The sequence below is a fragment of the Alternaria infectoria genome (assembly GCF_024043175.1).
Source record: "Alternaria infectoria strain BMP 0036 chromosome Unknown scaffold_1, whole genome shotgun sequence".
Taxonomy (NCBI): domain Eukaryota; kingdom Fungi; phylum Ascomycota; class Dothideomycetes; order Pleosporales; family Pleosporaceae; genus Alternaria; species Alternaria infectoria.
This window is the reverse complement of record NW_026250690.1, coordinates 2,051,293-2,074,866: the sequence shown is the minus strand read 5'-3', so window position 1 is coordinate 2,074,866 and position 23,574 is coordinate 2,051,293. Positions and strand designations below refer to the sequence as shown.

The 23,574-nt window shown below is 53.1% G+C and overlaps 8 protein-coding genes across 8 annotated transcripts; 6 read left to right on the top strand and 2 right to left on the bottom strand.

The window, feature by feature from the left end:
- Positions 1 to 554: 554 nt before the first annotated feature.
- Positions 555 to 1,003, top strand: J4E92_000717 (uncharacterized protein; the record flags this gene model as incomplete). The annotated part of the gene is made up of 2 exons (XM_051492132.1): positions 555 to 819; positions 879 to 1,003. The coding sequence occupies 2 exons, from the start codon at positions 555 to 557 to the stop codon at positions 1,001 to 1,003; spliced, it is 390 nt and encodes a 129-aa protein (XP_051357644.1).
- A 1,034-nt stretch (positions 1,004 to 2,037) lies between these two features.
- On the top strand, positions 2,038 to 3,575 carry J4E92_000716 (uncharacterized protein; the record flags this gene model as incomplete). The annotated part of the gene is made up of 3 exons (XM_051492131.1): positions 2,038 to 2,299; positions 2,933 to 3,367; positions 3,457 to 3,575. 3 exons carry the CDS (start codon positions 2,038 to 2,040, stop codon positions 3,573 to 3,575), a joined length of 816 nt encoding a protein of 271 aa, XP_051357643.1.
- A 1,214-nt stretch (positions 3,576 to 4,789) lies between these two features.
- J4E92_000715 (uncharacterized protein) lies at positions 4,790 to 8,185 on the bottom strand (the record flags this gene model as incomplete). The annotated part of the gene is made up of 2 exons (XM_051492130.1): positions 4,790 to 5,012; positions 5,064 to 8,185. The coding sequence occupies 2 exons, from the start codon at positions 8,183 to 8,185 to the stop codon at positions 4,790 to 4,792; spliced, it is 3,345 nt and encodes a 1,114-aa protein (XP_051357642.1).
- A 1,706-nt stretch (positions 8,186 to 9,891) lies between these two features.
- J4E92_000714 (uncharacterized protein) lies at positions 9,892 to 12,540 on the bottom strand (the record flags this gene model as incomplete). Its single annotated transcript, XM_051492129.1, has 1 exon — positions 9,892 to 12,540. The coding sequence occupies one exon, from the start codon at positions 12,538 to 12,540 to the stop codon at positions 9,892 to 9,894; it is 2,649 nt and encodes an 882-aa protein (XP_051357641.1).
- A 983-nt stretch (positions 12,541 to 13,523) lies between these two features.
- J4E92_000713 (uncharacterized protein) lies at positions 13,524 to 14,354 on the top strand (the record flags this gene model as incomplete). Its single annotated transcript, XM_051492128.1, has 1 exon — positions 13,524 to 14,354. The coding sequence occupies one exon, from the start codon at positions 13,524 to 13,526 to the stop codon at positions 14,352 to 14,354; it is 831 nt and encodes a 276-aa protein (XP_051357640.1).
- A 2,938-nt stretch (positions 14,355 to 17,292) lies between these two features.
- On the top strand, positions 17,293 to 18,399 carry J4E92_000712 (uncharacterized protein; the record flags this gene model as incomplete). The annotated part of the gene is made up of 1 exon (XM_051492127.1): positions 17,293 to 18,399. One exon carries the CDS (start codon positions 17,293 to 17,295, stop codon positions 18,397 to 18,399), a length of 1,107 nt encoding a protein of 368 aa, XP_051357639.1.
- A 1,249-nt stretch (positions 18,400 to 19,648) lies between these two features.
- Positions 19,649 to 21,993, top strand: J4E92_000711 (uncharacterized protein; the record flags this gene model as incomplete). The annotated part of the gene is made up of 3 exons (XM_051492126.1): positions 19,649 to 19,885; positions 19,941 to 21,850; positions 21,903 to 21,993. 3 exons carry the CDS (start codon positions 19,649 to 19,651, stop codon positions 21,991 to 21,993), a joined length of 2,238 nt encoding a protein of 745 aa, XP_051357638.1.
- A 491-nt stretch (positions 21,994 to 22,484) lies between these two features.
- J4E92_000710 (uncharacterized protein) lies at positions 22,485 to 23,459 on the top strand (the record flags this gene model as incomplete). The annotated part of the gene is made up of 1 exon (XM_051492125.1): positions 22,485 to 23,459. The coding sequence occupies one exon, from the start codon at positions 22,485 to 22,487 to the stop codon at positions 23,457 to 23,459; it is 975 nt and encodes a 324-aa protein (XP_051357637.1).
- Between the last annotated feature and the right edge of the window lie 115 nt (positions 23,460 to 23,574).

Here is a 23,574-nt window from a genome sequence, read left to right as displayed (position 1 = left end):
ACTCGAAATTGGGGAACACGGGGCAAGCGGCGTCACGAGCTTACAAAATTGGCATCAATGTAAGCAAAACGTACGTAGTGTGTCCCGATTGGAGTCATAACGCAACAAACACCTAGAATTTGGCCTCAAGTCGGAGTCTACGGATGGGGATCTTGACATCACTTCCTCGTATACTCTTACTCGCCAATAGGCACCAACGTAAGATTTTTCGTGTCATGTTGCCCTTAAGGCTATGGAACAGTCTCGGAATACTCTGGCCACTCAATGAAAACATCGCAACAGTGGCAGGTGTCCTCGAAACGGCCAACGTCGACTGGGCGATGTAAGCCACCAACCGCACGATCCGCGTCGCCCTTCATACCAGAGTTGGTGGAGCAATTCTGTGCGTAACAGCAGATTGGCTTACTTTTGTTGGATGAGAGTACATCGCGGAGACATATAAAGCAAGCATGGTACACCGTTCTCTATCTCACCACAACATCTCATCTCATCTCCCTCTTTCCACATTCATCTATCCATTCATACCCCCAGCAAACCCATATCCAAACTTCAACATGCAGCTCACCACTCTCATCACTCTGTTCGCCACTGCCATCGCCGTAAGCGCGACACCCGTCGAATTAGAGGAGAAGCGTCAGCTCGAAGGCGCTCCTCGCGTCTACGCCCGCTTCTTCCGCGACAACGGTTGCGGGCCCACTCCATGGGCTGAAGATACTGTCTTCTTGCAGTCCGAGACTGTGGGACTGGCTGGATGCCAGGATCTGACTGTTGGGCCTTTCGCCAGCACCAGTTTTGACATCAACAACTTCAGCAGGACTGGTAGGTGAAACTTCATGATTACTAGGAGGCTATAAGAGCTTCGCTAATGATGAGAGTAGTGAGGTTCTTCAACTTGCCTTGCTCTCAGCTCACGTCTACTACGAGCGGGAACTTTGTCGATATCGCTCCCGGCCAGGCTCCCAGCTGTAAGAACTTGGCTATCCGGTCCTGGGTCACCATCTAAATGGCATCCCGTCGTATGACAATGGCTCTATATCTGCTGAAAAGGTCAAAATATCACAGTGGGTCTAAAGTATCTGGTCTAGTCGTGAAGATGGAGGAGTTGAGTGGTGTAAGGAGAAATGTGAGATGAGTCGGGTCCAACACTCCGGTCTCGTCTTGCGGGTGTTATTTCATAGTCTTTTTGTCGCTCTTTTAGTAAGAATATAAGATTTTTGGGACGCACCCGTGTATACTTGCACAATATCTACCGTTGCAGCTTACGTGCACGCGAAGTCTGACGCCAGCCTTTAAATACATTCTCGTAGAAGACGTCGTGAGTCTACTAGCACACACGCAGTTTTGCAGGAAAGCTTCAAGCGCAGTCGTATTGGGAGGTCTTGTAAGCACGGGGTCAGAATCTAGCAACTCGAGTATGTGGGTACAGAGACGGCAGTCGCGCTAGTATACACGTAGCGGTGACGTAGCAGCAGGCTAAAGATGGACCATCAGGCCACGAGTTGACTAGAAACCAACGCAACTTCCCTCTTGAGCTCCCGCAACGCGTCAATGCTGCCAGACAAGACCTCGGGAATTTGCGCATCCCTGTCCTGACCGGAAACTGATCACGGCGTCAGCAACAACACACCGACGAGAAAGAGCATTTGAAGCACGAGCTCATATCAAAACTCTACTATCATAACTTATAGCCCATTCAGTAACGATTCAGATCCACACGGCATCATTTCCATTACTGAAACGGTCGTCTTGGGCGATGGCTTACTATCATGCGTCTGACCTCACCAAGCCCTTCGCGACAACAGATTTGGACGTGACCAGGGCGAGTAGAATATACGGTTGGAGAGTTGATTCAGAGGATATGGTGAGAGATGATCCATAGAGCATGTCGCGTATAGGTACAGCGGAGATAGTCCTACCGCCAGATGGGTATAAAGGAGGCCTGTTCTGGCATTCATGATTCTTTACCACTACATCTATCGCAATTACATTCAAACAATTCCAATACTACAAGCCAAAAGAACTCAAAACATCATCAAAATGCAGCTCACCACTATCGTTGCCTTCCTTGCGGCCGCCGCTAGTGCCGCTCCTGGTACACTGTCTCCACGGGCATCTGGAAGCGTGCGCGCACGTTTCTATAACGATGGCGGCTGCGGTAGCAACGGCAATGATATAGCTCAAGCTGAGTTGATCCTCACGTCAACCAATGTGACAGGCAAGGCAGGATGTCGGGACTTGACCATCGGGCCATACCCTGCTGTATTCTTCGATCAGAGCACTCTGGATTCAAACACAAAGAGTAAGTCAAGGCACAGCTTTATCCAGCCAGATACCCACTGGGAGATTTTGCAATGATAGTTATGCTAATTTTTCGTCATCCAGTTCGCGTCTTGAATGTGCCCTGCTCTCAAGTTGCGGACAACTTGGACCAGACCCCTGGAAACAGGATTGACATTGGGCCACGGGACGTCATGACCGGATGCAAGTCCTTCACTGTGCTTTCCTACCTTACTTTGCCGTAGAGAAGTCATTCTCCCGGCAATTGCAAAAGTAGATGGTACGAAGTGAGGATGGAGATGTAGTAGATTGGGTCCAACACTCCAATCACGTACATGGGTGTTTGCAAAGTGTTTCTCTTTGTTTGTCTTTGTTCTCTTTAACCAACTTTGTAGTCACTCGTTTAGTTTAGAATTCCGAAAACATCAGGTCATATGCCACTATCTCCTATGGCTCGTTGATATAATGCGGTGATTCTACGGTATTCACGCGCCACTTCCTTGCTAAGGCTAATCACCGCTCACCTGTATTCAGATTCCGATTGGAGTAAGCCGTTTTTCAATCGCTCATTCCGAGCTTGGACAGTCACCTCGACCTGTGTCACAATTAGCGCACTAACTCCCGCGCGCTCTTTTACCACGCCTATTTTCCCCAGACTCACCCCACTGCTCCTTCCACCCATCGCGCAACAAAGTCATTCAAGGAAACAACTACCAAACACCCAAGATGCATCTCATGAATCTTCTGCTCGCGTGCATCTTCGCCCTGTGCGTCATTGCCGCACCCGCGGACTTTACGTTGCACTCTCCGCTCGCGATTCCTGTCCCCGGCTCTGCAACCTACGACGCCGACGTCGCCGCTGTCCTTGCCTACGTCCGTTCCCACAACTCTTCCCCCGTCCAGAGATCCGCCGCCGATGAGCCAATTACTAGATTATGCGGCATATATACTAGTACTCCAGTCTCCGATCCCATCTACCAGGAAATGCGCGAAGATGGATCGTTCAACTATCGCAGCTTCGATCTAGCTGCGGGCTCCACTATCGAGGGCATCCTTAACCGCCACTGCGGATTCTGCATGTACTTTGACGGTAAGTGTGTCCGTTTTTCTACTTGCAGTACCTGCGGCGCTCCCAGACTGCACGCTGATTGGCAAGGAATCAACTGACACGTATTACAGAAGAAGGCGCTCTCATCATGTCCGTAGGACCCGATCAAGTGAATTGGGCGCATCCTACAACTGCCAAGACCTACATCTGCTGGCGTCCGCCGATGAGGGGTCACGAAGGTGGTAACTGAAGATGATCAGCGTGGAGGGTCTGCATGTCGATACCGAAGTTCTCGATATTGCTTTCAGACAGTGTGGTTATTTGTCACACTAACACGGTCTTCCTTCTTTTCTTCCACGGAAGTGGGATGCGGCGCGTTAGGACCGTATGCGTCGTGCAGTCCGTCAATATGAGGAATTGACAAGCGTAACAATTCAACAAGAATTCGCCGGTGATGGTGATGTACACTTCACATACAGCTCAGTTCCAATCACACATGAACATCTGGGATCTCTGTATCTCCAATAGTTCCTAAAACCCACTCTTCCTCTCTCATTTTAACCTTCTCTCCCTCTGAAACTACCGATGTCTTCCCAGCCACGACAATACACAAGCGAACAAGTTAAGACAAGCTGGTCAAATAAACCACTACACATCAAGCTTGGCATTTCAGAAGCAGAAATGAACGCGCATTTGGCTCTGCAAGCGCGCGTGCACGACTACGAGGAACGCGACAAGGAGAAAGCAAACGAACTGGAGCCCGAAGCAGAGCTAGATACAGACTCACATACCAGCGTCGAAGAAGAAAAGCTGGAAGGAAAGAGCGTAGTACATGAAGATGAGACGCACAGTGCGAGCGGCCAGAATGACCGTGCGAGGAGGACTTCCGAAAAAGATGAAACGGTGGTCGTTATGGGCGGCGGCGGTGAAAGAGACATAGTGGTGATAACAATTAGGCATGTACAGGCCGCTGCGACTACTGGAGAAGGAAGTACATCCAATGGAGATGGCAAAGGAAGTGAGGGCGGGCACACATCGGGCGAGGTATGGACAGAGAGTCCGCATTTCCTTTGGGGGCCTTGAAAGATCATGATTCTTGAATGGTATAACATCAGTATCTCATCATCCCATTCCACAATATCAACGTCATCCAACGACACTTTGCCCCGTAGTGATCTCTCTTCTTCTATTACTCCAGAACGCCTTGCTGGGTGGTGATGATACATGAAAGGTGACATGTGGGTGAAGATGCGTGTAGTCGTTGGCCACTTCCATCATAGTACTCATCGGGGCTGAATGTGCACGTAGTTCGGAGGTGATGTGGTCAGGCCATTGAAGAGTCATTCTCTCCTTGCAGCGGGACCATGCGACGACCATCGCGAGACCGTCACCTAGTCCAATGAAGCGTAAGCGTCATTCCGTAACCAGCCGCGACTGGAGGCTGATTTCGGATGCTGTCTCACTTCAAGTCGCTTCGGTGCTCGCTTTCTCGGCCTCCACTTCTGTGCTCTGCTCCGTTTCCTCGCTCTTGTTCTCTTTGATTTCTTTTTGAGGCTCCACCTTAGGTTCCGCCTTGGGCTGCGCAACAGTTTTGCTGACTACGAGACCGATGAGATGAGAACCAACGTTGCCAGCACCATCGATAGGCCCGAGTTTCGCATCGAATAGCTTCGCCTCGCGTAGCAATCTGAGTGGTGTCAGCTATCATACACTTCCCGAAATTGACTTTGTCACGTACCGTGCTTTACCACCGGGCGTCTTCACTGCCGCCTCCTTGATGACACCACCGACCTCCTCTCTGTAGCTCTCAAATACAGGTCCCATAATCATGCGGACCTGAATGTCGCTCAAGTACTTGTTAATCACCTTATGCATGGTCACCGTGTCCTTGGTCAAGCTCTCCATGCTGGGGCTGACATCTTTGTTGACTTCAGCCTCAGTATCCCATTCCACTTTCTTGAGGCTGCGCATGTGAACCTTCGCCCTCCCAGCTAAGATGCCTGTGAGCTTTTCGTGGATTTGGTTTTGTTGGTCGTACAACAGGCGCTTGACATTGTCAAACTCGCCGATTGAGGATTTGTTCGAAGCTGATGCAGTACGGCGCCGGAAGCACTCGCGGATGTAAGGTAGGATGGCGACAAGGAAGGAAAGTGTCTGAGAAGCAATGGCGAGATGTTTGGTGTTGATATTCTTCAAGCCAGCTGACTGCATGGCGCCCGCGCCGAGAATCAGTTGACAAAGTCGGGAGTTGAAAAGCTTAATGTAGTCGCAAAGGGAGGTGGAGACTTCCGAAGTCATACTTGGCATCGCGGAAACCAGAATTTCGAAGCGCTCGATACCTCGAAGGACGACTGTAGATGATTCAGAGATGGTGTACTTCTCCTCATCCACAACGGCAGGGATAGTGGTCTTGTTCTTTTCCTTTGGCTTCTCTTCGGATGCGCCGTTGGTTTGTACTAAAGTGCCATTTGTGGTCGGCTTTTCGATCTCTCGAAGAATGTCACCAGTTTCGGCCCAGCTTGGTGGGTCGCTCTCCATTCCCTTCAACAACCGTGCTAGGACCACAGTGTCGCTTGCGTCAAAGTCTTTCGGTTCCCAACGATCTGAATCCATTGCTTTTATCAGTTCTTGTTTCTCGAAGTCTGCAAATTTGGAGACGAAGTCGTTGATGTGGGTGTTCACCACACCCTTAAGTGCAGCACCGGAACGTCCTGAGACAGCTTCACACTCATCCGCAAAAAGCCGACACATGTTGAAGTACCGTAGGAAGCGTTCCAATGGGAGATTAGCTGTAGCTTCTGAGCGAACTTTGAGGAGCTTGGTGATCTGTGTCTGTGCTGCGTCGACAGCCTGGCCTAACAAACTTGACATATCCAGAGCTTGCATAAGTTCCATCTGCAGATCGTTGGAGCTTGGCGCTGGCACGTTATTGCCCACGTAATCATCGATACTGTGCATATACGGACTCCTTGGAGGAGAGCGAAGCCCGCCAGCAGAGGCGGGAGGGGTAGTCACGCCGCTTGTGACATCAAGAAGCACCTTGATCAGTGTGCTTAGACGGCGGAGCGCCTCTCCGATGTTGGTGAAAATATTAGCGAAAAAGACCTCGGCGTCCTCAGGATCCATTGCGCGCAAATTACGCGCAAGGATCGAATTCTTGTCCTGCTGACTAGTTCCTCGACCGCCTCTTGTTGACACAGAAGCCATAGAACCAGTATCGTCTTCTGATGAGCTCGGCAAATGTTTCCGGATGAGAACTTTCATCTCTTTGATCATAGCCTCCCTGAAAGTTGCGCTAGCTTGGTTGGTGAATTGTGCTCCGCTCAGGCCATAGAGACTAGCTCGTAGCTCCGCTCGTAACTTTTCATCTGTCGTCATGTAGGCTGGTAAGGTCGTCTTCGGTTTCTGGTTGGCCCCGCGTGCTTTTTGCGATGCAGCAGTCCATCGTTCCAGGGTATCATGAGCCGGAACTCGCTTGACATGCTCTCGCAGGTCAGTGAGCAGAGTGTCGACAAAGCGTACTTCAAAGCCTCTGCCCACGCGGAACTTGAGCTCGGTAATGTTCTCGAAGACTCCGTCTAGTGCTCTCAAGTGTCGCAAATCGATCAACTGCGGAGGTAATCGTGTGTCAAGCCATGAGGTGCTCTGTGTATCAGTCGTGTCCAGCGCGCCTGTTATCAGTCGTTCGATGACTTCTATCCGGGCCATGGCGGTTTCAAGGTCACCATCGACAACGGCTTCGTCGCAGTGCGAGAGTCCGACGATGACAGCCTGTAACTGGTCGACCGAGTCTGTCAGCCTCCTCAAATTCTCTCTCCGCCTCTTCATTTCGACGACCTTCAAGCCTCCTATTGCCATTTGCTCATCCAGCCTCTTCAAGTCTTCCCTGAGACCTTTGATCCTTGCGACCGAATCTGATGCTTCCGTCTGAAGCTCGCGGAGGGAGCCGAGCGCGGCGAAGAAGGATGTCGATGCGGTGGATATGGCCGAAATCAAGTGCACCTCAACCGTGTCCATGTACCATGACAGCTTCTCTTGTAGAATCGCGTTCGTAGCCAGAGCTTTCCGCCCGGGAGGTTGTGGGACGTCCAGAGAGCCGTTTGCCCCAAAATCATCGTTGCTTGCTGTCCGCGCTGGCCTGACCACCTCGGATCGCTCGCTCACTACGTCAAAGGTTCGCGGGTTTTCTAGGTGGAAGTTCTCGTCGAAGTAGATGTTGGGTATTGTAGATAGCGGCGTGATGGCTGGGAGTGCGCGCTTGGATCCGCTCGTTCGACGCTTCGGTTTCGGTGGCCCGTTGGAAGAGAAGGGCGTGCCTGCTAGATTAGGTGTCCCCGCTGGTGACTCAGTCGCGTCCTCCTTCTTCGACCCTCTCCTTACCGGCTGGGCGGCCTCTGCTTCGGCTTCGGCCTTTGCGCGTTGGAAAGCGTCGTACAGACCGCCGACTTGCGACAGGTATGGGTTGAAGGTGGACGGCTCGATGTGGGGTACATTTGTCAGAGTCACGGGTGGGATGTCTTTGGTGGATGGAGGGCGGTGGCCTGCGGTCGCCGTGGCAGTCGTATGCGGCACCATGCCAGTCCGCATGATGGGCGGCGTGAGCAACGTGGAGATGGCATTGTTGCTCTGCTCTCTCACCGCGCCCATGGTGCTCTTGAAGCCGCTGTCGAGTGCGCCCCCAACCGAGTGTATCGAAGACGCGGTTGAGCCACGTCGCGGCTTGTAGCGCCCGCCCGTGGAGCTGGGCCTGTTGGTCCAGTCATGGTTCGCTGATGGGAACGGGAAGGCGCCCTGCGGTGGGTTCGGCGACAGGAACTCGAAGCTCTCGGTCGATCTCCGTGGGGTATCCGGGGAAGACATGATGGCGGCGCAGGTCGGGGGTGGTGAATAGGCGGCGGCATGGGTGGGCAGGGGGGCACATCTATCGCATGCTGGGAGACGTGTGGACGGGTGTCAAGCTCGGAATCATCAATCAAAGACAGCAAGCAGAAGGCGCAATGGGGAGATTGGTTGTGTCAAGCGTCACTTGAATGTCGTGGCTAGCCAAAGTTCCACGCGCTCGGTGGTGACGGTGCATGGGCCCTGGAGCGGCTTCTGGAAGCTTGACAAGGATCATGCAGCCGAAACACAACCGCCGACGGCTCCACCTACTTCAGACCCTTATGTAAGCCACGCCTCTCTTCCCAACCCATCCGCGTCCCTTACGTCCTTGGGGTACCATTATGCTTTATCCCAGCCTCTCATACACAGCCGTTTTCAACATCGATACTATGCCACCAACCATGCTACCTCCTTCCCCTGCGTCTTGCCTGTCGTCAGCAGGCGGCTTGACAGCATCCCTACTTTCCTCTCCCAATCCATACTTGTCACGCACAGACTTCCAGTCAGTAGGAACAATCAAGTCTCCTCGGCAGAAATGACATCGCATCCGTTTTCTGTCGCTCCGCGCAATCCTGCGCATCTGATCAAGGCACGGCTGGCATAATATATGGCCGCACGGCACGATGATAGCAGGATTGGCCACAGTTTCGAAGCAGACCGGACATTGAAAAGGCTTGCTGGCTGCTGCAAGTCGCTCGAGTGCACTATCGTCGAATTCGCTCTTTGCTGGGTCGAGGTCGAGTCTTCGAAATAGTTCGTGCGTGGCTTCCGAGCGTCTGAACGCATAGCTTGGCTGAGCATAATCGACATCTCGCCTAGCGCTCTCAATAACTCGCCCATCTCCCACCGCGCCTGGATTGCGACTTGCGCGTTCTTGCCTGGTGCTAGAACGCATGGGGCCCTGTAAAGCATTCCATACTGGATGCCGATGGAGAGCGAGTATCACATCAGTCCTTCGTAAATCATCAGGACCAATCGGATCAGGAACCGGTGCATTGGGAAAGTGCGGCAAAGTTTCGTCAGTGTCGATTGTAAGACTTTGTATACGGGGAGGCGTTTGTGCCGATGTTTGCAAAAGGCTCATAGACATGCTGGAGCTTTGCATAGGCCGCATCATGTCTTGAATCTCAGCTTGCGCCGCAGGCGTAAGAGAGATGGATGCAGATCTATGTCTAAATGCCGAGTCCCTGACACGTCTTCTACCGGTGGAGTTGGGTCCCATGTTCGCGAGGTGGTCTGTACTTGGGGTAATGTGGTTGGTACTTGGGGTGATATAGTCGGTTCTTGCGGTGATGGAAAGGAAGATGAATGAAATGGATATCAAGAATAGTGTGCGTGGATGTTATATGAGGCCCGAGTGAGTAGCAAAATTCGTGAGTGCAGGTACCTTGGTTGGCATTCTCGCTTCCCAAAGTTTTTGACGAGACGTAATGTGTGGATTGGAATCACATCAACGTAGACAGATTCGCGAACGCACTAGGTCTACCATTGCGGCTGTGACTCTGGAAGATCCTGTCTTTAGAACCGATCGAAGAAGAGCGAGAGACATCGACATGCGGGGTCCAGTAATATCAAGCAGACTATCATAATCATCTTGATCCAGGCCCATTTCCATAAAATTGCGAAACTGCGCGACAACAACTAGCGATGATTACATGGAGCAGCGAATTCCAGACCATGCTTTCCTAGCTACCCGTTTCGTTGTCTCGGGATGCGGCATGTATCTGTACCTTGACTCCTTCTTTGGCGTAAATGTGCACGATCCCCTCTTGCGAGTCATAATCGAACTGGCCTAAATGGCGGTTGTTCGCTGAACACTGTAAGGGAACCAGTGCTTTTCTCCGCTTCGCATTGGGTGGGCTGATCATGTCCATGAAGCTGCGCCTCTTGCTTGCCGTTGAAAGGTTCGACACCGCACTAGATATGAGTGGTAACGAGCTGGCCGCCCCAGATGCCGTCGACATCGGTGTAGGAGGACGCAAGGTATCCAGACGCTCTATTGTGTCCTCTCTCACAAGAATACGCATTTCGCGAGATGCCCGTGTTCCTTTACCTTGTGTGCTACCACCTGCAGAACCTGGAGAACTTGAAACTGTGGTGCAAGTATGCTGCTGCGTTTCCTGAACTATAGCGCTATAGAGCGTCGCTTCGCGAATGGCCTGTGTGGTCGTCGGGTGGGGCGTCACCGGCGACGAGCGAGGTGTAGTTTGCTGAGTCGTCTGCTGCGTAGTATCGTCGGTCGTTACAGTCGCTTGGGACCCGCCCATCTCTTTGGAGTACTTCTTGACCAGCAAAGCAACGTCACGAGCATGCCCATCGAGCTTGTCAGCATCAGGCACCTCCCACTTCTCCTCAGCCATACGTTCCAAATCTTCCAAAGATACAGCATCTTCCCAAGTTCTGTCATGATGTATCTTCTTGACTCTAGGGTGTCGCAACATTTCGAAGGATTCGTTTTGGAGCTTCTCAAAGCCGCCGCCAAGAATCTCTGCTACGAAAGGCTTCTTGAATGCTGCGGTCATCCGCCTGTCATAGCCTTTGGGATGCTGGATTTCGAACTCAAGGGTCGACCCATTGTCTCGGAGGGTAGACAGGCGGATGTAACCTTGAACGTTCATGTATTTCGCATCGCTCTTTGGAATGCACTTGTCGAGGCTGAGGCTCGCAACGATCTTGAACGTTGGCTTTGCACCCGTGCGTTGTACCGCATCTTTGTTCGTACAACACCCCAAATGGAAATGCGTCCAGTGTAAAGACCTCAAGTCACTCTTTGCCGCGACTTGCGCATCAAAGCTAGCCCCGACCACAGCGAAGTCGCCCAAATCTCTCTCACCACCCATGTCACCGAGGTAATCTTTTTTCAATTTGATAAAGAAACTTGCTTGACGATGCCCTTGCTCTGACAGAAGTGGGAAGTACGGCGCATGCAACGGTTTGAGAACTAGTCCTTCTTGGTGTTCGGCTAGGTTCCGGGCAAATATCTGTTTAAGGTCTGTTATGCCATCCCCTGTCTTAAAGTCCAAAAGTGTCCACTCCGATCGCATTGACCGACCGGGGATTACATGGACAAGGTTCCTCAAGATCTTGCGACGGTCTTGAAGGCAGTGACGTAGAGTAGATTCGTCATCCAGCACAAGAATGTCGAAAAACACGAGCATGAGATGCTCCCACTCGTGCGGCAGTGAATCTTGGAGCGTGCCGATGAAGGAACCAGAGCGGGTGATGTGCTTCCGGATTTTTGAGAAACCCATTATTTTCTTTTCTTTGTCACTGTAGAGTACCATCTCGCCCAAGATGATGCACTTCTTCTTCAAGACGCAGTCTGGTCGACCGATACGGAGGGCTTCGCGAATCGTAGCATGCAAAGGCTTTCGGTCCGCCGTTGCGTCCTTTCCATTTTTAGAAAAAATGCGGATGTCATTAGGTGCATTGTCCAGGTCAACGTGTATCTCGCAATACTCGCCGTCGTACTTCACTTCGGCAGCCCAAGCGCGCTGACCCACAAGCTGCATGCAGTGCTTGAAAGACCAAGCTTTGTGGAACGTCGGTCGCCCCACTTTGATTCCAACAATAGCTCTCAGTTTCTGTGCCGCGTCGACACGCATAGATATTTGCTTTGAGTGCTCTGGTACTGCGGGATAGCAGCTCAGATCGCCTGTGAGCATCTTGAAGACGGCGTCGAAGTCATTTTGGAACATCAACAATTCTGGTAAGAGAAAGTGGTAGCGCTCCAGAACAAACTTCTCATCAAGCTCCACGGTACAATGATCTCGCAGGACGAGACGCACCAACCACTTTGCTTCCCACGACTCGAGTCTCACGAGTATCTCCTTCAGCTCGGTATCGGTCTGGAAATCCGAGTTACGCTTCTTCCTGATGACCTCGTCGGAGAACCGATAGCTCGCTGCTAATTGTTCGAGCAATCGATCGATTCGTTCGATCGGAAATGCACGTTTGCTGGCGAATGTGCCATCCCAAGGTTTCATTGCTCGTTCGACATACGCCCCAAGGTCACCGTAGTTCCCTGTATGCCAGCCCTCAAATAGAGCTAATTGACCGTGATTGAAGGCAAGTAGGCTCGCAAGTTTCTTTGCAAGTAATGGCGATTGCATTCCATAGACTCGATCTTTCCTTCGATGTGGAAAGAGAGCAGACAAGACGGCGCCCCCGTTTGTATCGGGATCATCTAGGGCTTCTCTCTGCTTGAGGAACCACTGCGAGATTGTCTCGCGTATACGGTATTTCTCTTGCTTCGCAAATAACCGTGGTCGCCGTGTCGTGATGGTCTCGACGCTTTGTAGGAGACTGCAAATGGCGCCGAAGGTGACGGTCATTGTAGGCGTGCCGATGTACGTAAACGGGGGATTATCGTATCGTGCTGGGCCTGCTAAGGCTGTTTATGCTTGAAATGAGTATGCGACATGCCAAAGGCAGTAGCAAGTGCTGTGCCTGCTTCCAACAGCACCTGGTGGATATCGTGTGAACGGTGCCGCCAATTTACGATATAAAGGTATCAATGTTCGAGCGTGAAAAAGCTCGATAGAGTTGTGCGGAATACTGTCTGTGTTCGCAGAGCAGGCGGACAATTGGTCGATGCGCACGTTTGAGGCCTCAATATCCTCATCATAGTCGCAAGAACGTTGCCGAGCCTTTGACGTCGAAGGGGCACTTGGGGGTTGTAAATAGGAGTAGATCGAGGAACTCATCAATGGCGTCTTTAGGTCTATAAGAAGAACATAAGTATATTGATGATGCGGATCAATAGAAGGCTTGGTCGCGTCCCAACAAAGTCAAGATGAATGGAATGAGGGGCTCTTGGGCGCGCACGCGCTTCCTGACGCGCTAATGTAAATCATCACGGGAACACGCGCATACTAGGCTGTATTCGGACAGCGAGGGAATTCGGCCCATCTGCTTCGAGCTGCCGACGAGCTATCTTCCGACTATGTCATCAATTCATATAACTATGGCGAGCATACATTTAACAGCAGAATTTTAGAACGTGAGGTTGAGCAGGTTCCTGTTCTCACAGACGGCATTCGATGGGCCCGAGTAAGCGGTTAGCGTATACGTCATGACCCGCCCGTCGTTTGATCCTCCATCAGATATTGATCAGCTCGCGCTTTCGAGTGACCGAGCGCGCTTCAACTGGCCGAGGAGACAGCATATATTTATTTGGCGGGGTTGGACTACAGAATTACCGTCAATTGCACTTCAAGTCTTCGAGCTGGACACAGCAGTAGCCAGGTAACCCCGCTCTAGCCGGCCTTGCGACGACAGTACTAACGTTGACAGTACTACGTAGACAATTGGCACAATGGCGCCAGGCCAAGGCCAGAAAGGCAACCCGAACGATCCTCGATCAGAAGAATCGAAGAAGAAGGATTTGATTGCACGCGGCGATTACACACCCACACCAGCTGGCAAAGTAACCTTCTTCCTCCTACGCGGCATCGAGCCTGTCCTTCAATATTCAATCCTCGCGCATGGCCTCGGCACATCTGTCCTACATCGCGTAGGACTGCGAACACTACCTCCCGGATTGCCAACGCATACAGGCATATCTCTGATCGATGGCTTGGGCCTGTCACCATACCGATTGGTATTGCTTGGAATGGCGGTTGGCGCAGCTGTGAAGCAGAACATCTGGGTAACAGCACTTTCCGGAGAGCCAATGCCAGTCAACGGCGCCATCGCGGTGGGTCTGTTCAACGCTGTCTTTAACAGTCTGAGCACCTACGCCTTCCTCACATCAGCTACCTCCGCCTCGACCGAAGCCACTTTCCCACAACCCGCGCTCCTCGTCGGCAGCTCGCTATACGTCGTAGGCATCGTGACGGAACTTGTCGCAGAAATACAACGCAAGCGCTTCAAGGCGGACCCCAACAACAAAGGCAAAGCTTACACGGGAGGTCTTTGGAGCTTCGCGCGCCACATCAACTACGGTGGCTACACAATCTGGCGAGCGGGTTATGCCATGGTCGGAGGAGGATACACGTTGGGTGCGTTAGTAGGAGCCTTCTTCGCGTGGGATTTCACACAGCGGGCAATCCCGATACTTAACGAGTATTGCGAGAAGCGCTATGGTGCGCAATGGGAGGACTTCAAGCAGAAGACTCCGTACCAGCTGATTCCCTACGTCTACTAGATCTGAGCGAGCGATAGTATATAATCTAGTGGGGTCACGATAGGGAGAACCGAGGCGCATGTACAATGTTATCTCCGGACGAGCTATGCAAGCTCCATCTCATTCGATGCCCCACCTCATTCGATACCCATGTACTGCGAGAATGCACGACTTGTGCATGCACAATTTTGGTCGTACGATGCTGTTGTCTGAGATATCGGAGGACCCCTCATGCAGTCGGCAATGTTCATCACACCAAGGACCACGAGTTATCGTACCGATGACAGCGGCACAAGACCGACACTAAGGCCCAAATGCCGGACCAGCTGCCCCCCGAGCGCAAGCCTATTGCCCAAAGTAGCCTTCACGATAACAATTACCCCGTCTGGAGATACGACACCCAGTCGTCGTAGCACGATGCAGGTGCGATTCTCGTCAGCACGGCAGAAACCGAGCCTTGTGCTGCGTTCGTGCTGTTGTGGCCAAGGGGCATTACTCGTACACAAGCCGCTAAAGAAAATGAGCGTGAAAATGATGGTGTGCGATCTGGCATGCAGGTGAGAGATCTGCGGACGTTGTGTAACCCTCCAAACCAAAGGCTTGGGTTTTACTGGCATTGTGGACTGTGATGGTGTGTAGAAAAGGTGGGTAGATACGAATCATGTGCCGTCAATGTATTGGACTTTGCGCCTCCGGATTGAAGATGCTTGGTAGCGGGTCGTCGGCCTATTAGGCGTGCAACATCACAATGGCAGCCGGAACAAAAGCCTCATCGAAGCTGAGGCAAGGTCGACAACGCTCGACATCTGTTCGGAGAGTTGAGGTTGGCGATAACGACATGCGACCGAACGCGGGGTGACAAAGACCCGAGGGCACAATCAAGCAATGATCTACAATTCAGCTCTTCAGGGTCCTTTTCCGTGGCGGCGTTCGCAGCACGATGTCGCTCAAGGATGCCGCTACGCGATGCTACGCCACAAACGCAGAGTCTGGTACACTTGCGCTTTGTACGGGCTGTTCTCCAATTTTCCTTCTATGAATACCCACCGAAAGGCTCGTATCTCCACAGAAAGTGATTATTGATGGGTATCATCAGAGACGCAGGCTGGTATTGACGATGACGGTCAGGAGGTGGCAATACCTATTACTAGAAGATTCTCGGCGAAGGCCGAAGCGGATCTGCCGGGCAGAATTGACCGAAGACGGCGATGGTGGTGATGCGAAAAAAGAGCCTCAACATTTTTCGGATAGTCGCAAAGATCACGATCTGGAGGAGCTCGGCTGGCGTTGCAGCATGTCCCATGGTTGAGCGCGCAGTGCTAGAGAGCGGGGAACGGCTGAAGGTGCATCGATGTGCATGCAACCCCACTCTGGGATATAGTATAGACAAAAGTAGCGGATGAGCAAGGCCTGCGAGCGGGCTGTTCAACACATCACGTTAGATGAAACGGTATCAGGGCCTTGGTTGTATCCCGGTCAGATGTGCGCTGGGGTGAGGTCTCGCGATGATGGCACCGGCAGTCTGCTGGCGACGGGTGCGGGCGACAATTAGACAGTGCTCGCGGTCATGGCTTCAGAGGCAAGATGGCGGCACAGGGCACGCCTGCCTGAGGATGAAACACTATAGCCGGTGTCACGAGCGATGTGTCAGACGTAGCACTCGCAGCTCGTAAAAAGTGAGGTTCAAAAAGAAAGGCGGGATGCAACCAGAGGCGATCATGCACAGCTAACTGGGGCCTGCAGGCCGCGATGCTCGAGCCACGTTTGCCGATGATTCGACGCGGAGAGGAGCAGCTCGGCAGCGCGCGGGATTCGTGAAGTTGGCGACATGTATGCAGCAGCGCAGCCGGGATGCTCGGGGTGCAAGGCTCAAGGTAGTAGTCGGGAGCCGTATACGGACGCGACTCCGCCTGGCTGGGGCGGCTGTTTTGACTTGAGGGGCCTCTCGCGCGCGACGGATTCAGGTTTTGTGGCGTTAGCAGAGCCTACTATGGACGTGCTGGATCGCGTCTGGGAGATGGCATAGTAGCAAAGCGCCATGGCGACGCTGCAGAGGAGGCCTTTCGTCATTGACACTTGCGCGGTGGAGACGTGGTTCCCAGGCGTCGGCTCACCCATTTCTAGCGCGATCGCCCTCAACGGCAAGCACGGAGAGTACCCAAGATACTAAGATACAAGACACGGCCGCTTCCTCTTGCGGGCGCACTCGTCCCGATTCTGCTGCCATCAGTCTGACTGCTCCATACACGCGCCCTTCCCTTTGTTCCCCACCGGCCTGCCCACAGTGCCGACGTTTCTTTTTGTACTTCCCTATTCAAAAGCTGCGTGTGCCGCTGCTGCACTCTCGGGTGGGCTAGTTCGCGACCTCGCCGCCGCATCCATCTGTAAGTCAGCAATTCGCGCGCCTCGACGCCATGCAGGTGCTACGCTTGATCCTCGCAGCCCAGCTGGCGTCTACCCGTCTTCCCTAACTCTCAAACCGCGCGTGTTGACCTGTTCTTTCTTTAGAGTAAGCTTTTCTAGCGTCTCTGGCTGGACTGGACCATTGCTATTAAGGACCCTTTCCGCCCACGACTCGACACGCCTGCCAGAGCACCACAAATCTTCGCACATCATCCCTCCAATCTCGACTCCTCCCGCCGGGCCTCGACTGCCCTGCCGCCGTTGCCGCTTTCGCTTGCTCCGTGTGCCGTCTGCATATCATCAGCATCACCAATTCCTGTGGCCATTACCTTACATCAGCCCATACCCGGAAGCAGTGGGAGTCAGTGCATTGCATCAGTCGCAGCGCCGCAGCACAACTTCTCCACCGACCCCCCTTCACTGCCCACCAAGAATTTGCTAGTTTGCCCAAAAAGAACGTCATTGTCTGTTCTTTAACGCTGTCGGTCCGACGTCAGCGCGCTGATCTGTGTTTCACTCCGTGAGTCGTGACGCGAAGAAAGCAGAGCCATTCATCATGCAGGCTGTCATGGCGCAACCCCCGCAAACCTCTGCCTACGGGGCTGTTCCTCTCCGCCGTAAACCCATAGCAAACCCCGGCATATCGGTGCGACCCCCGCAACACCAATACCACAACGACGGTCAACTAGGACATTCACGAACGCGCACTACGAGCTCAGGCATCTTCCCCGCCCAGTCACCCACCGCAAGCACCATGAACTCGCAATACCCTACCCAGTACCAGAGCAGTCTCCGCCGAACCCCGACCTCGTCAACGAGCTCTACCACTGGCACGCCGAACCGCTCCAACAGTGGCGCCCTCCGTCGCTCCTCGTCCACCCGCTCCGGCGGCAATTCGCCCACCTCGTACGTTGCACTCATGCGGAAACAAAAGGCTACTGTGTGGTGTGACCGGGCCCAATACGAAGACCCCCGCATGCTTGCACAGCAACGGCAGGCTAAGATGCGGGCAAACATGGAGGTAGCAGGCGGACCCCACCACGTCCCCCCGCGAAGTGCTTCAGGAGGATCTAGCATGACCGGCGGTGTGCGGTCCAAGATTGGGCGTCACCACGGTCTGCCAAAAGCATCGCTATATGCACCTGTCACGTATGCAGGGTCTGGTGTTCCTATGCGCCTCAGTGCTTCCGAGGTGGACGAGGGCGACGACGAAGACGCAGGCTCAGTCAAGAATGGCCAGTACCACCACCGCACAGGTTCAGGCCGTTCCTCGCTCGGTTCAGGACGACGCATGTCTTACGCCAACCCCACCGGCCGCATATCCTCTAACAGCACTCCCCCGCTGAACTCATCCCCGGACGGCGAGCTCGCCGACCTCAAAGAAGAGCCCACCCCTTCACCAGCCGAATACGACGTCAACGCGCCCAATGACAACAGCTACTTCCAACATACCAAGACCAACACAAGCACAGGCAGTGGCAGTAGTGGGGAACGCAACTTTGGCGATGTGGGGCAAATGCCAGCGCCTGGAATGTTGAAGCCACCCGCTGCAACAGATAAGAAGGGCAGTAAGGATGACCTGGTTCGAAGAGGCAGTGTGGACGAGCGGACCATGACCATGGGGACGAGGCTCTTCGTCGCAAACCCCGATCTTAGCGATTGAAATCACGCATACCCAACAAGCGCGTATGGATGAGAGGTTACCTTTTCTGCGATACCCGAAACAACGATTTTATTTTGCCACTACCACCACAGCACACGATTACCACATACACAAGACCACGATTCACCACTTTCTCTTTTTACCTCTCGAAGCATGTTTAGCATTTCACGGCCTTGTCTATGGCACGTTTCCAAGAGCAACTACACGGTGTTTTCTTGTTTGGAAGGCACACGCATTTTTCCATATGTTGCTCATGTCTCTTTTTTCTTGGCGGATTCCTCAGTCTTGAGCGTGCAGAGCGATTGCCCTGGCGGCTCTCGCTAGTTCGATACTCGACATGTAGTATCTGTAAATACGTACCACATCATACCCGCCGCCAACTGAATGCGAGCATTGAATACAAGCACGAGTAATCGTTCATCCCCAAGTTCACAATGAATCCATGCCTACATCGCTTTCACAACACCTCGCGATTTCGTCACTCATGCTGATCTTCATTTCCCTTCAGCATGTATGCCTCTCAGACGCAAGTCCACGTATGCGATCAATGAAGTCATGGCTCCATCAAGCTCATCGTCGATGCAGAATTTCGGCCTCGGATCCTCCCCCATCCCGCGATGCAACGATTGGCGATCTGTGCGTCACGTTGCGCACGTAACCTTGAAAGGGGGCGGGAATGTAAGCCTTGCGTGAGCCGAGTGGTCAGCTTTTTGTCGATCGCGCGCTTCGCCGCGGGAGTGCCTGCCAAGACTGCCGTGCGGCTGTTGAGTCAGGAGCGACAAAGGGCAAGTGGCTGCATGTGTGATGGGGATGATGGTAGATCGGGAGCGCGCGCGAGTTTCGAAGAAGTAGGGGATGCTGGGACAGTCGTCGACGTGCGTCTTTGCAGTGGCTTCAAGGTTTGGTCGATGGGCGTGGCAGGGATGTGAGGACCCGCGTTCAGGGTCTATGGAATTGTTGAAGCAGAAAGTTTGCGAATGCGAACTACGCATCGCATTCACACAGTGTGAATGTAGATGTCTACTAGTTCATGGGAGTAAAGTTGATCTGCGCTGCACATCCACTCTCTTTCACGTCCCAAGGTTGATTGGCAAGACCGCGCTTGCCTCTACTCATGCATGCTTGCCAAGACGTCCGACCCGGAGTGCTCGACCCCAGCAAGAGGCCAAGTCACCCCCCATCACGCCTTCCCGGTACGAGTGGAGGGGTGTAGGACAACACTGAAGACTTCGCAGACCAGGAATCCATCATGTCGCATGTTAATGGCACGACTAACGGCGCAGCAAAGCGCAGCGGGAGCCAGAAGATACTGAACGACGCGGTGGGCGTGACCAAGAGCCACGAGGGAGATGAAAAGACAGATTACACAAGATGGAGGCTCAAGGACGACCGAGGATGTCAAACATGGCACTATCTGCAAAGCGACGAGGAAATGAAGTCGTGGCCGCAGAGTACAGCGGACAAGTACTTCCTAGGCCTCGACACGGTGCGTGTGCACCTCTTCTAACCGTGTAGACACCAATAACTGACGTTTACCTTAGGAACAACCAGCCCTTGCACCCGCAAAGACACCCCTTGAAGCTGCGCACAATGGCCTCACGTTCTTCTCCCAACTCCAACTCCCACCTGGCAACTGGGCTTGCGAATACGGCGGTCCCATGTTCCTCCTCCCCGGCCTCGTAGTCACTTGGTATGTCACCGAGACACCGATACCAGCGTCGCATGCGATCGAGATCAAGAACTATCTCTTTGCCCGCGCGAATCCAGAAGACGGCGGCTGGGGGCTACATATCGAGGGAGAGAGTACCGTGTTTGGTACGGCAATGAACTATACCGTCCTCAGGCTGCTTGGCGTCGACGTAGAAGACCCCAGAATGCGGAAGGCGCGGGAAACACTTTGGAAACTAGGTGGCGCGCTCAACGGGCCGCATTGGGCAAAGTTCTGGTTGAGCGTGTTGGGTGTGACGGAATGGGACGTTGTCAATCCCTGTCCACCTGAGCTGTGGCTGCTGCCGGACTGGGTCCCTATCGCGCCGTGGAGGTGGTGGATACATATGCGACAGGTCTTTCTGCCCATGTCCTACGTCTACTCCAAGAAGTGGTCATACCCGCTTAATGACCTTACACGTCAACTGCGGGCCGAACTATTGATGGAGCCATTTGAGAACATCAACTTTGGCGCACGGCGGAATACCATTGCCCCGACGGACAACTACCATGCGAAATCTTGGATGCTCAAGGTCCTCTTTTGGTTCATGGCCGCTATATGGTTCCCATACATCAGGCCCACTTGGATGGTGAAGCGGGCTGAAGAGCATGTATGGTGGCTGATCGAAGCCGAGGATGAGAACACCGACTTCGCCAATCTGGGTCCTGTCAACGGTCCCATGAACATGTTGGCTGCTTACATCAAAGAAGGACCCAAGTCCCATGCTGTTCGCGAGCATCTCAAGACACTTCCGGAGTTCCTCTGGGTAAAGGATGAAGGCATGCTTATGAACGGTACAAACGGTGTACAGACGTGGGACACCGCGTTCCTCATCCAAGCTGTTGACTCTTGCGGCTGGTCAAAGGATAAGAAATGGAAGCATATGCTCACAAAGAGTCTTGAGTTCCTAGAAGACCAGCAGATTCTTGAGGAAACCAGGGACCAGCACGCATGCTACCGTCAACAACGCAAAGGTGCCTGGGGCTTCAGTACACGAAAGCAGGGCTACACAGTCAGCGACTGCACATCCGAAGGTCTCAAGAGCACACTTCTCCTCCAGAGGGATAACGCATTCCCTGAACTTATCAACGAACGCCGCGTGAAAGATGCTATCGACGTCCTGCTGACTATGCAGAACGCTTCTGGTGGCTGTGCTTCTTATGAGCCGACACGGGGTAGCGTACTCCTTGAACATCTCAACGCAGCAGAAGTCTTCGGTAACATCATGATCGAGTATGACTACCCTGAATGCACAACCGCTGTCGTGACCGCCCTCGACATGTTCCAACATCATTACCCCGATTACCGTACCGCGGAAATCTCTGCCTTCCGCGACCGCGCGGTGGCATACATCCGCGCCGCCCAACGCCCAGATGGATCTTGGTACGGCAGCTGGGGTATCTGTTTTACCTATGCCGGCATGTTTGCTCTTGAGTCACTCAAGTGCTCTGGAGAGCAGTACAGCAACTCTGAACGTGTGAGAAGGGCGTGTCAGTTCTTCCTAGACAAGCAAATGGAAGATGGAGGCTGGGGCGAGACGTACAAGAGCTGTGAGACCGGTGTCTGGCAGCAGCATCCGCGCAGTCAGGTTGTGCAGACTGCTTGGGTAGTCATCGCAATGATTGAGGGCGGGTTCCCACACAAGGAGCCGCTCGAGAGGGCTGTCAAGCTCATCATGCAGAGGCAGCAAGCGAATGGAGAGTGGCTGCAGGAGGCTATTGAGGGAGTGTTCAATAAGTCTTGGTAAGTTGGCACATTGTTGACTGATAACGAACGGTGGCTAACTTGATGGCAGTATGATCTCTTATCCGAACTACAAGTTCATCTTCCCGATCAAGGCGCTGGGCATGTATGCAAAGCACTTTGGCGATGACGCGGTGCTTTAAATCAGTTTCCACGGATCTAGCTCTACAGTTGGTAATCTTGGGGTGAGAATAGTTGCGGATGGGCGGAGTTGCATACACCGACTCGATAATACTAATAGAACGATCAAGCTCCTGTACTTGCAAGGAGCATACAAACTAATTTGCGACATGACTTCAGTGTTATCACAATACTTACCATGATAATATCGTCCTTTTCATGAGCTCGATCATCATGCGGTACTGCAACGTCTTCAAAACTGACGCATCTCTTACGACAAAGAATAGCTGGGTCGCGCTCGAGAACATGCTTTGCGCATACAAAGCTCAGTTTTTGGTGTTTCCCTCTATGCCCACAAACAAGACTACATCACTACGACTAGCCGCTTTGAGCGCGCCAACAACAAACCGATTGGTACCTATTGCTACCAGAACTATAACTATAAGTATGTCTGTAAATCCCGTATGAAAGACCTCTAGAAGCACTGCGAATAGCTCAGCCTTGTACTCATAAGATGGATCGAACGCACAGCGATCGGCAAGACGGCGGCGACGGCCTCCCACCTAGACGAACAGAAGACAACGCTACTGTCGACGATGGCGAAGAGCAATCTGATTTCGCACCTCGACAGGGAGGAGAACGTGGTCGGGGAGGCGGCCTCGGTCGCGCTGGTCGAATGAACACAATCTCAGAAGAACCACCTTTGACTAGCCATGACCAAGGACAAGACACGACCAACATCGCAGAAACAACGCCATCCCGCCTCGAGCGCAGAGCTGCCGAAATCCGCGATTTCAACCGCCGACGCAGGGCGCATGGTCAGACAAACTCGGACACCTCTGGAAACACGCCTTACACGCAGGGGGTTGGCCGTCCGTTGGAGAGCCCTGAAAGTTCCCTTGACGCTAGCATGAATCGCGCTCGTTCTAATGCGATATGCCCTGGTTTTACGTCGAGACCGGAAGACGTGGAGAGGCACAGAGCGAACTTGGAGAGAAGGGCATGGATTGCCGCGGGTAGAAACTCTAGGCCGATGGAAGAGAGGGAGATGAACAGGTTCAACAGGCACCAGACAACTTATCAATTCCGGGCTCATAAGGGATTTCCTCCCAACGGCACGGGGACGCGGGGGTTGTATGCTGGACAATACCCCATCCCATATGTGAATTCAGCTACTGGAGGAGCGGTTGCGGGAACGGGCGGTTACACACCTTTTGGCAGCGACAACTTCCAAAGTAGCGTTCCAGACCAGTCGTCTCCTCGCGACGATGGTAGAAGCGCCGCTGTCTACGACCCTGGCAGCTTTGAGGATACGGATCAATTCTACGTCGAGCCGGCTCCTAAGCCCGAGGATGTCAATCCTAAGGCTGTGGCGTCCCAGCCGGAGGGTAAACCTGGGGGTAACCCCAACCTTTCAAAGCGTAAGGATGAACCGGGTGATGGGCAGAGTGGAGGAAGAGGGCCAGGCACGCCTGGACAGGCTACTTGAGAGGTGCCTCTTGCTGGTTATAGAACGGCGTAATTGTTTAGTTAGAGACATACATAGAAGCAGAGGGTGTGGCTTGGAGTAAGAAGGTTGTCGATGAGGTAGGTAGGTGGGACAG